The sequence below is a fragment of the Echiichthys vipera genome (assembly GCF_963691815.1).
Source record: "Echiichthys vipera genome assembly, chromosome: 10".
In the NCBI taxonomy this organism is placed as follows: domain Eukaryota; kingdom Metazoa; phylum Chordata; class Actinopteri; order Perciformes; family Trachinidae; genus Echiichthys; species Echiichthys vipera.
The window spans coordinates 1831006-1843492 of NC_139835.1; the positions used below are offsets into that span (position 1 = coordinate 1831006).

Sequence of the window (12487 nt, forward strand, 5' to 3'; positions counted from 1 at the left end):
ATCGCAGTTGAGAATTTCAGATCCTTGGAGGTTTAAAAATCCCCATGGTAAAGCTTTCTCTTTTTTTCCCCAAGGTACACAACACATTCTCCCGAATTGATTTCTTCTTACTCGATAACAACCTCCTCGACTGTGTGAATGCATGTGAATATCACCCAATAGTCACTTCTGACCATGCTCTTACCCCATTGACATTAATTTTCCATGGAATACAATCCCACGTTTACCATGGAGGTTCAGCTCACACTTACTGTTGGAGAGTAAGTTTAAAGATTTTGTTGTGACTCAAATCCGCTCTTACATAGAGTTTAATGACACCCCTGATGTCAGCAGCGGCACTCTGTGGGAAGCGCTTAAAGCTTCTATTAGGGGACAAGTAATATCCTATGTTTCTCAAATTAGAAGGGCTGAACGGGCTAGGCTGGCGGAAATTGCAGAGAAACTGTAAAAACTCGACGGAACTTACTCCGCCTCTCCATCCCCCTCCCTATATAAGAAACGGCTACTACTACATTACGAACACAGCCTCTTAATGACAAGCGAAGTGGAGAGACAGATGCGACAATCCAGACAAAACTTCTTTGAGCAGGGAGATAAGGCAGGGAGACTCCTGGCACAGCAGGCCCACGCAGCTAGCGCTTCTAGACTGATATCTAGAATTCAACTACCTGACGGCAGCCACACTTTTGATCGAGTGATTATCAACAAGTCTTTTTCTGATATTTACACCGCACTACATACTTCTGAATGCAGCGACCCCTAATCCCTTAGACTGTTTAACTTACCCTCAGATTGATATAAATATCTCTAGGGAACTCTGTAGACCCATCTCTCTGTTGGAGGTGCATGAAGCGATCAAGTCCATGTAAAACAGGAAATCTCCTGGTCCCGATGGTTTTACAGTCGAGTTCTTTAAGGCATACTCGATGCTATTAGCTCCCATCGTGAGATTGTTCAATGACTTCTTTACTGAAGGCAGACTGCCAGCGACCTTGTATGAGGCATCTATTTCATTGCTCCTGAAGAAAGACAGGGATCCTACCTCATGTGGCAGCTACAGACCGGTCTCACTTTTAAATGTAGATTGTAAGATCCTTGCTAAGGTCCTCACCCTCCGCCTCCAAAGTGTGATGTCATCAATAATTTTGCAGGACCAGACATGCTTCATATTAGGGAGATATCCATTCTTCAACACCAGAAGGCTGCTCAACATCAAATTCTATAAGAGTGAGTTATTTTTTGTAAACAACTTGGCGAGAACATTCCACAATCCATTTTCCCTTTAAAACAGATGACAAGGGGTTCAAGTACTTGAGGGTGTTTATCACCAGCTCCTTCAGGGACCTTTTTCAAAAAAACTTCCAGCCGCTATTAGATAAATGCAAGAATTGGGCTCATACTGAGATAGCATCTTCCTCCTGCTCTTTGCACTCTACGATTTGCTCACAGCTCCCCCTAACTGCCCATAAGGTCTCACCTAATCCGGTTGTCACCAATACCATTAAAATTTTGATCCAGTTCAGAAAGCAGTACGGCTTGCTAAGTGCTTCAATCCTTGCTCCAGTTTTGAATAATAATGCGTTTCTCCCTTCCTGCACCGAACCTGCATTCCACATATGGTCAGATAAGGGCCTAAAAACGCTTAATGACCTGTATGAAGAAGGCGTTTTTGCGTCCTATGCATTTATGTCGGACAAACAGCTTGCCTTATAGCCGAACCGCCCCCTGAAGCTGAGATAGAGCAATTCCTGTCTCTCAATGTACAACACAGACTTAACACAAATTTGGAACCAAATCCCCTGACTGCTCTTTTTGGGCTCCCTTCGTCTAAAAAAACTGCCATTACTACAAGTGAATTGGCCTTTACCACCCTGCTCGCCCAGACATAAAATTCTCCTTAAATGGAAACCTGTTTCTCCACCGACTCATAATAGTTGGATCTGTGAAATTTTACAATGTTTCAGGTTGGAGAAATTAAGGTTTTCACAGAGGGGATCTTTGATAGCATTCCACAAAACTTGGAAGCTAAATTACCTTGTTTATTTTTGCTATTAGCTATAGATTTCACTCTATTTGGATTCATTGTACCTTATTTATCTACTTATGTTATGTGTCATTCAATTATTGAGATGGTTACTGTGACCATGTCTGACATGGGTTGTTGGGAGGGATAGTGGGATTTATGTTGTTTTTTTTGTCTTTGTTCCCGTTTCTTCACTCTAAGGCAGATGCATCGACACACTGAACATCTGTTTTCTTCTTTGACCATCTGCAAAATTCAATAATAAAATGTGGACAAAAAATGAATTGTGGCAAGGCACAGATCAGGCCGAGGTTACAAAAGAATTTGTGCTGCACTTAAGGTTCCTAAGAGCTTTATGGCAGAGGGTTCCAATGGAAGCGTCTCCTCAGTGCACGACTCATTAAAGCCTGCAGTTTGCAAAAAACACATGAAGGACTCCAGACTATGAGAAATAAGACTCTCTGATGAGACTTCAGACTCTGATAATGGAGGCCACTGTGCTCTTAGGAACCTTAAGTGCAGCAGAAATTTCTTTTGATGAGTGATTTTAGCAAATGGCTACAAATTGACAAAGAGTGAGAAATTTAAGGGGGTCTGATTACTTTCCATACCAACTGCAGATAGATAGATGGATAAATTCATTCTTACAATGAGTACTCTGGGGGTTGCCTTCAGTTTACAAAGGAATCCAGTGTAGTGGAGGCAATACATAAAGCACACCAGGGCACTGATCACCAAAATCAGAAGAGCAGCAACTGCACCTAAAATAGCAGGGTCTGAAGACATACACACAAATACACACGTACAGTCATAAATCATTCAGTCTTGAAGTGTTATTGCCTTGCTCTTTCTATTCACTTCTTTAGACCATGTAACAAGATATAGGGCTTGCACAGCAGGGGAGATACATTTTTAACGTTTCATTTTTAAAGTTGAATTTTTTAACCTTGAATTATTTAACCTTGAATTATTTAACCTTGAATTTATGAACATTGAAAAATTAAAAGTTAAATTCAGAGTCAAAACATTCAGTACTAGAAATTCTAATTCAATGTCACAGATTTCCTTCCATACAATGGCCATTGACTGGTCACGGGTAATTACATTGGGGCCGCAGCGCTGATCACCCTCACCTCCTTTGCCACCTCAGCCCCTTGCTCTTTCAGATCCTCAAGACTGCTTGATTAATACTGTATATAATAACTATAATAATAATTATTATTATTATTATTAAAGATAGTGCGACTTGTTGCTGTTCATGGGGGGATTGTTGGGTCTCTGTAAATTATGAATAAGTAGAGAGTGTGGTCTTGATATACTATATACTGTATGAAGTGTCTTGAGATAACTTTTGTTATGTTTTGTCACAGTAATTAAAACAGAATTTAATTGAATTAGTCCCTGTATGAGTGTTTTCTGCTCCACAGGGAAATGGAGGTCTGCTCTGCAGAACGCTCCTCTAAACTATCCATTTATGTAGTAAAATGAAAATCTTATAAACTTGCAACATTAAGCTTCTGAAATAATCAATAAAGCTACTTTTCCTGGTGCGTAAACACCACACACTCTCTTAATAAGAACAGCAAAATACTGTGTGTCAGAGCAGTGGACAGCTGCTCTGCTCTCTGCTACATTTATAGAATGTAATTTAAAAAAGTATTTTACTTAATGATGTATTATTTCACCAACCAACAACCCATCTGCTGTTAATCAAAATGGTATTTTTCTATGAACCCAACCACCCAATTGAAGGATTGAAATGAATTAATCTTTAAGTCCCACAGCAAGGACATTTTAACCATGGTGCACCTTAACGTGATTTGTGATGTAGGATAATATTTATTTTCTGACCCCTACTGTCATACAGTTGATATAACGAAGCTAATGTTGCCACATTAACTGCAACATTGTAGGAGGGAGCAGTTAATGTATTGTTGCCTTGGTTATGGAAGGCTTTTTCTTATGCTGGTTTGTTTAGATGTTTGCGCTATCATTAATTGATCATTTTACACCTACATGTATTTAAGTGTGTTACAGAAGCTTTACAGGTGTGTCAGGAACCCCTGGGTATGAAATTACCGAAACAGCACTTGTTTAAGTTTGGGGCTAGAACAGGTGCCCACTAACTTCAAATTTCAGTTCAGCATCTAAATAATAACACCATAACACTGTCGTGACATCACAAACATCAGCTCTGAAAGTTCAGCTCACCTCTGCTTGGTTTCACAATGCTGGTGAAGGAGCATTTCCAAGCGGATGGCTCAGTGTTTTTGTTCAAGTTAATGTCTGTGTCCACCTGTATGCAGTACTCCGTACCAATCTGTAGATTGTTCAGAGTATAACTCTTGTTGTTTGATGTTACCTTGAACACCTGGAGGTTACATATGGAAAAATAACTTGGTTAAAAGGATTTGCATTGGAGCCTCTCCGTGACTCCAGCACTCTGTATTTTAGCCTACTGCATGATTCGGTCACAAAATTGGATTTTAATCTGGGTTTCACCCTGGGTAATCATTTTATCTTCACAAATAGTCAGATGACATCTATGGGATCATGAAAATACATTTGAAGCTGCTGGATAACAGGTAAAAACAAAGCTCTTACTGAACTCTGTGACCGAATCACAGAATAACATACAGAGTGCTGAGGTCTCAGATGGCAGCATTTACAAAGAGGAGGTTGGAGTTTTAGTTCTACTAGTTTTTATCAGTGGCAAAGCTGCTCTACAAGCAGAAATTATTGTGTTTAAACCTGAGGCCAGAGAGATGAGCGTTTTGGATATACAGTGGTAATACAACTGTTGGTGGACATACTCACCAAAGCTAGAAAAGCACAGGTACAATTATTAACATTAATGATTGCATTCCATTTTATATATTTCTTACTGCTTACTGGGACACTATGATGGTTACTAATAACATCTGTGCTTTTCCTGCTTTGACATGTCAAAATGTGTGCTGTGAAAACAGTCTGTCAGGAAGTAAGTGACACCTCAGATAGTATGTGCAGTATTCAGGGCAGTAATCATGCTGAGAGGCAATGCACAAAATAAACAAAAAAATGATGTGAACTCAAAGTTTGAGTCCAATATTGTATAATATGCCTGTGTAAGTACCCACAATTAGTGATGTTTAAATGAAGCTTCATGACACATTAGTTGTATTTGTTGATCCCACTAGATGGAGCTCTTGGTTTAAAGAAAAGGGCTTTGTTGAACAGAGAGCTCCATCTAGTGAACTCAGAAAATAATGAAAATGGATCATGAAGCTTCATTTGGACATCACTACCCACAAGCATTCCTTGCCTTCGTCTGCTACGGTTTAATTAAATATCTCCCTTAGGAGCAGAACAAATCTGGAAAATATTTGGTTAGCCAGTTGTGTTTTAAATACATGGTAAGAGAAATTAAATAAAATGTAATACTTCGGGAGAACACTGTCATCATAAACAGTACAGTTTAGAATCATTAGAATAAATGTGGTTTGACAAAGTTGAGAAATGGATGTCTTACTTGTGTTTCTGTAGGTTTCCTCCATGACACTGTGAAATGAGCATTGTAATATGCCTGGATATCAGCGATTCCTGAGCTCCTGTCTGCTTCAGGCAAGGAAACGTTAATGTGAATGCAGTTGCCACATCCAGCCAGTGAGACCTTTGGAGGACCTATTGTGGCTAGAAGAAAACACAATTTTTTTAAATGGAGGCAGCGTCTGCTTCATTAGAAATGTTTTGAGTCAAAAAGGTGATGTGAAATGAGAACATAAAGTATAAATTTCAAATGTGCATGAAACAGATGGAGATGGAAACGCACTAACTATAACTGACTGATCATTTCAGTACTACTTACCAGTTAGCTTAGCTCAAGAGCTGCTACTCGACTAAACATAAAAAGAAAAAATGCCTCCTCTAAAATAAGTTGTTAACTATAATTCCTTGCAGTGACTGAACTTTCCCTGGTAGAATCGATGTCCTTCATTTAATCCAAAGTAACAAGCATATAATTCAAAAGACGCTCATGTTGATGTACGTACTGTCTGAGTAAGGGGTGAAGGGGTATTTGGAGGAGCCATAACACAGGGTATGGTCGTAGCATGCCTGGACAGTCAGGACATACTTAATGTTGTTGTGTCGAAGCTTCAGCTTTAGTGATGTCGTGTTTAAGTATGACAGCTCTTTTGGTATTTTCTTATTCCAGCTGCAAGAGAAACAGAATTATTTTATGCTACAGTGCTCAGTATGGCAAGAAAATTGCTCTTATTCAGCTGCCCAGCAGGTAACAAAACTATCATAATGTCAGTTGATAGTAAAGTATGATTATCAGCAAATACTGGCTCATCACAATAAATCAATATTAGTGGTGGGCCACGATTAAAAAACATTTCACAACATTTTTCAATCTAAATGGATTTTGATATGACTATTATATTATTATATTAATAATATATTATATTATAAAAAATAAAACAGTGCTAAGTACGGTTTATTCAATGACAGTGGTAACCTAACATTGCAAAAATATTTAGAATAATATCCTTGGCATAAAATAAACAGTTTAACATAGAGTGCTTTTTCTCCATGTTTTCAAAAATACAAAAAAAAAAAGATCCATTAACTAATGACAGGACTAATGCTAACGTTAGCTGCAGCATGTTCAGTGTTGTCTGGGCTAACGTTAGCTGCAGCATGTTCAGCGTTGTCTGTGCTCACGTTAGCTGCAGCATGTTTAGCATTGGGGCGGGGCGGAGCGGAGGCTGAAGAGCTCGGGGGGAGGTGCATTTTTACACAGCCGTGCTCTTGTCCGTGTTTCCACTCAGTCGTTTCTTAGAACTCAAATGTCGCCCACTGAACCCAGCAACAGCCCATCGTCTGGTTCTCATCGGTTTCATTTCTCACCTGTTGCGTCCTGTGCGTCAGTATTACGGGCCGGGAGAGAACTCGTGCAATGAGTTCCACACTGAGTACAAAAATAAATTGCGATTAATTGCGTTATTTTTTGTCACTTTTTTTGTAATTAATTAGTCGTAATTAACGCTTTAAAAGTCTCAGCCCTATTCAATATCAATAATTGACAAGAAATTGCAGTACATAAATTTTGTTAAATGTCCTGATAAGTGTCTTGATCACATTTCTTTAATAACCAAATTTAAGAGATCCCTCTCAAAGATGTTCATGCTATGCATTCATTTAAAATAATAATAATTATCAACCAATATATAATTCTCAGATTTTTAAAACTCTTAACTCTGTGGACGACCGTGTAAACAAGAGTATAACATGGTTGGTACCAATGGATTTCTTAGATCGTCTAGTTTCATGTGGTATATCAGATTCACACACAGCTTTAAAACTGATCTTACTACAGCCTCTGAAAAAAAGAGTTAAAGATCAACTATAACATCATTGTTTGGACAGCCCGTTTTTTTTGTTTTTTTATTAAAACAAAAAACTCTACATTTAATTTTAGACTATTATTTCACACATCACACTTTTTGGAATGGGGAAATCACTGGACCTGAAAACTTACTTTAATGGTGAGCCACAAAGTCATCTCTTGGTTTACAAAGTACTACAAGTAAAATTGTATTAAAATTAAAAGATAATAAGGTATATCAATAAATGTAAAATAAATAATGCTAAAAAGTACGGCTTTGACGTTAACGTGTTTATTATGATTAATTAATTACAGAAAAATAACGCGACAAAAATAACGCAATTACCAGTAATCACAATTAACAGGACACATTATGAGAGAAACGGAAACCAATAAGAAGCAAGACGATGATTTGTTGCTGGAATCAGTGGGCGGAAATTTTAGTTATAAAAAACTACCAAGGGGAAACAGGGACAAGAGCACGGTTGTGTGCAAGAAAGAATTTGCCTACCACCGGAGCACTTCCAGCCTGCACTACGCCAAACGCCAAACATGTTGCGGCTAGCACAGACAACACTCCTAGTTCGAGACAGTGTCGCCAATCCACACTCGACAAGATGACAGGGTTCAGAGGCAAAATGAGTAAAATTAATAAACGCACTGGTGGATTGCAGTAGACTGTCTGCCGCTCTCGGTGGTAGAAGATCAGGAGCAAGAAGTGGTGCTACAGCAACGAACAATGTGTTTTAGACGTAAAAGTTTACAAAAAGTTAGTGCTCACTGATAAAATTAAACACACATTTTGTTGTTTAAACTCATAGTTGTCTATTTGTTGATTAAGTCATATACCACAATCCATTTTAATTAAGAATTTGCTTCTTGTGTCAAATATATGCGATTAATTGCAATTCATTAATTACAGAGCCTCTAATTAATTATGTATATTTTTTAATTGTGTCCCACCACTAATAAAAATATTATTTGAAAATTGGCTCAACTAACCCCAAAATGGACTATTCAAACTCCATTCATACCTGTGGGACATTAGATTCAGCAGTTACCCTAACCTGTACTGTCACTGTATTTATAAAAAAAGTGATTATGGCTCCCCAGATTTAGGGCAGCTAATAACAGGGCAAGCAAGTAAACTATCTAGCAATGACATTTTCTATCCTTTTTTTTAGGTCTGTAAAAATATTCCTATATTAACATTGATTCAAATGACTGGTAATAGAGTAGGAACAAACAAAAGAAAATTGTAACAATCAGTAGTTGCCTTTATTTATACTGAGTAACAGATAAGGTAAGCAGCTAGCTAGTGAACATATCGGATCATTTAGCAGCAAAAGAGATAGATATTTATATCAGGAGTTGGTGGAGAGCTAAAAGAAAGAATATCAGTTGGCTCAAACTGGGTGCTAAAGTTGCTATATCAACTGGATGCGCAAATAGGCAACAATTTGTTGACACTTTGCCATAACTACTTTAAAGATAATAATGTAATAAAATACATAGCGTAATTTCTTTAAACAGCTCAGTGATTTCCCACCACAAAGATTTCCATAAAACTACAGTTTAAAAAAAAAAAAAAAACACAAAAGGAGATTTGTTGGGGACTATTTTCAGCTGTGGATTAATCAACATTTGGTGCTCTATTGAGTATTTGTGGCAGCAGGACAGTGTGTGTAGGATTGAATCTAAATAGTGTACAGTTTGTGTTTTCATGGTAATGAAGGAACATGTCCTCCAGTGCAACTCTGTGGATCACTAGAGAGGATACATCAGGCTGTGATTTACACATTTGTGATGTCCAAATGAAGCTTCATGAAGCATTTTCGTTATTTTTTGAGTCCACTAGATGGAGCTCTCTGTTTTGACTTCACTAACATTCATTGCGTTTTTTTCTCTTTTCAAAGGATTTATTGACAAGAAAAAATGGAAAAATATCTGCATTATCCTTAACCATATAGTAAGCTAGTGAAGAGATTATTTAGCTTGCTAACATTATAAAAACACATGATCATATTACCAATTTCAGATTCAATCCAGCAATGAAATAAATCATGTGTATTGCGTTATGTCAGTCAATGCAATCAAATACAATCAAATGGAATGTGAACCTTCACAATGACTGTTAATACTGAAGATTAGATCACCCGAAACTGAAACACACACAAACAAACACGCAGTCCCATTGCAAAGAGCGGTGGCACCAGTTCCTTTAAATCTATCAGCCGGCCTCTCTGTGGTCACAGCTGCAGTGCATGAACACTAGATGCCTAATGGAGGAAACAAACACCACAGTGACACAACACCTGAGCCACAGTCAAAGAAAGCAGAGGTTTAAGAGAGAAAAAGTTCCCTGCAGTCAGATATTCATTCCATCAAAGAGGACACTAAAGGAAGCCACAGATTGTCAGACACACCATGAACTGACTGAAAACGTGACCAAATTAAAGGTGTGGTTGCTCCACACAGAGAGGCATTCTTTGTAATATATTTTTATTTATGTGAACAATTTTCCTTTATGAATATGAAAGAATATAAAGAAAATATCCAAATATCTGTGCAGCGATAGCAGTTGCACAGCTCTAATGACACCTGCATGATTTTGTTTTGTGAACTACATATAGATTCAGCATACTTACAACATAACAAAATCAAATATTAAAGTCCCCTCAGAAACATGTATTTCTTGTTCCCTCCGTTGGATGTTTGCTCTTCACTGTGCAGAATGATGTGTGATGTGCATAGTTGGACACAAGACGACTGTTTTCACATTGATCACTGAAAAGGCAAAGTTCCTCTGTGCTCACTGAAAATTGGATTTGAAGAGGTGGGCCTACAAGCAGGATGTGTGACATCACAACCAGCTTGGAAGTCAATCCTTATCCATTATTCAACTTATTCTAATGAGGTGTAAAAACTTGAAGCTGCCAATGCACACACACTGAGAATTGGTTCTCAGTCAAGCAGGAGACACTTTGTTTCTGGCAGCAAAACTACAAAACTTTTAATGAGCTAGAAGGAGTATATGCCTTTTTAAAGGATTTTAATATGGAAATTATACTTTCTTTGTGGAAAGAGGGGCTCTTTAAGCTACAAAGGTTAGGGGTTGTCCTGGTAACCTTGAGTCGACTTTGTTGCACTTCTTCTATTTCTTCCTGGCCACATTATTAAACCAAGGACCAACTTTAAGAAAAAAAAAAAAAAAAAAGGAAAAATAGAGTTTATTACAACTTGGGTTTTGACAAACCAATCTCTCAGTGTCCAGTTATCGGCTTGTTCTTGAGCTTAAGACTCTGTTACATGGTAAAGTCTGGTCAGCTGCCATTTAAGCAATAGCTCACGATTAAGGCTGTTTCAAAGCTCCTCCACTGGTTATGTCTGGATAAATAGGATTGTACTCACCGAAGTAATTACAAAGATCTGAGAGCGCCATTACATTGCAAAAAAAAAAAATGGCAAAAACGTTGCTAATAATCTCTCATAGCACAAGAAAGCAATATCACCACATTCCCAGATCTAAGCAATAAACTTAGTGAGTATAATATTATCATAACCAACAGAACAGGAGATATGAAAGTAAAACCTAAGTTGTAATAATTGTAGTTTTCCTTTACTTGCTACAGTGAGATGTAGCTAATAATCTTAAATAACTCTAATTAACAGACATGAAGGGAATTCCAAGGAATAGTGAAAACATACCTAGTAGACTTGTTGAAGGTAAGGGAAGCTGAGATTTAAAAGGAGTGGGGGGAATAATTCTAATTGTAATGCTAGACGATCTGTTGAGACACATAATAAAACAATAAACCAAATGTCGTGTTTTAGATTTGGTCCGAAATAATTAGGAATGTACCAATCCAACTTTTTCAGGCTTTGTGTATTAGCTGATAGAAGTAAGTAGGATCAAATCTACAGAAAACGGTCTGATGGGACATTTTCTCCTACTACCCAAAGAGAAAATTGCAAGTGCGGTAGGAAATGAGAGAAGCCAGTAAGATGGTGGACAGGGGAATTACCTCTTAAAGATCTTGTAGTGTGTTCCTGGCGGGGTGCCAGGCCCCGGATCCCAACGCAGGAGATGCTGGAAGTTGACAGACCTGACAAAAAGATTGACCGGCGCAGGGAGGGAGCCGAGCACTGCGTGAACAAGTTAAGGTGATTACTCAACAGAAAGCACAAGGTACAAAGACACACCTGACCGGCACTTTAATTCTTTAAGTCCTCAGCTTTGATAGCAGTGATTGGGTGTGTCAAAAAGAAAGGTGTCTGAGGTATTCAACAAATGTTGCTGTAAAAATGTATACACTTCTCTGAATGAACTTAGTTTACTCACCAGAATCAAGAAGTAATATGGGGTAAAAAAGAAGAGGTAAACAGTTCATCCTTTTGTAGTCATAAAGCACCAGCTCGTGCGTCTGTCTCTCCCTCTGCCGACTGCATGGTCACTAAACACAGAGAACAGCATTCCTTATCATACTCTGGGTGAAGCATTCAGACATACTGTACGTTAACGTCATTTCATTTTCAAATCTCTCTCTTTTTGCTAAAAACAATGCTACTTGCTTGTAGTTATAGTAGTAGTCACTATTTGCTCATATTCACTGTTGCTCTCCTAGTAACACAATTCCCAGGTCAGTCTAAGAACAAACAGTCCTTTTGTGAATGGTGAACTCATTTACACAGTGGTGTTAGCCTACAGCTAAACAACAAACAAACACGTTTCTTGTCGTGTATTGACACTTACCAACACACACCGCTTGTGATCGTTGTTTCACTGTCCGAGAAACAAAAGTGACAAAACTCATGTCCCGGTTATTTCCTTGTGCTGTCAGTGTCAGCAGTGAAGTATGTCTGCCCCACAGTGCAGCTGTGCCCCACACTGACGTCACACGCTCCTCCGTGCCTCCCCTTCAAAGTAAAAGTCTTAATGCTCTACCTGTCGCACCCACAGACCGTAAGAGGCGACACTCCACTGACTCGCCCATACAACATTTTCGCGCAGCATGCAATTGAGGTCAAAGCTAGCACGTGCTAAAATGATCAGTGATGCACTTTGTCTACTGTTGGAATTACACTTGAAGTTT

General features: G+C 38.4%; 1 protein-coding gene and 1 long non-coding RNA gene across 4 annotated transcripts in view; one reads left to right on the forward strand and one right to left on the reverse strand.

Annotated features, from left to right (window-relative positions):
• The window catches only part of LOC310952554 (interferon alpha/beta receptor 2-like), a 28996-nt gene extending 16772 nt beyond the window's left edge, over positions 1–12224 (reverse strand). For 2 of the 3 annotated variants that reach the window (XM_083921186.1, XM_083921184.1), the window contains exons 1-7: positions 12148–12224; positions 11737–11848; positions 11420–11540; positions 6055–6218; positions 5535–5695; positions 4235–4394; positions 2672–2799 (exon numbers count right to left, since the gene is read on the reverse strand). In XM_083921186.1, the coding sequence (XP_083777312.1) occupies positions 2672–2799; positions 4235–4394; positions 5535–5695; positions 6055–6218; positions 11420–11540; positions 11737–11785 (783 nt within the window). In that variant the 5' untranslated portion in view covers positions 11786–11848; positions 12148–12224. The remainder of the gene's footprint in view (positions 1–2671; positions 2800–4234; positions 4395–5534; positions 5696–6054; positions 6219–11419; positions 11541–11736; positions 11849–12147) is intronic. The other variant, XM_083921185.1, reaches the window with a different exon arrangement.
• LOC310952836 overlaps positions 1–12487 on the forward strand; it is a 333477-nt gene that overhangs the window by 157914 nt on the left and 163076 nt on the right. The window lies entirely within an intron of this gene.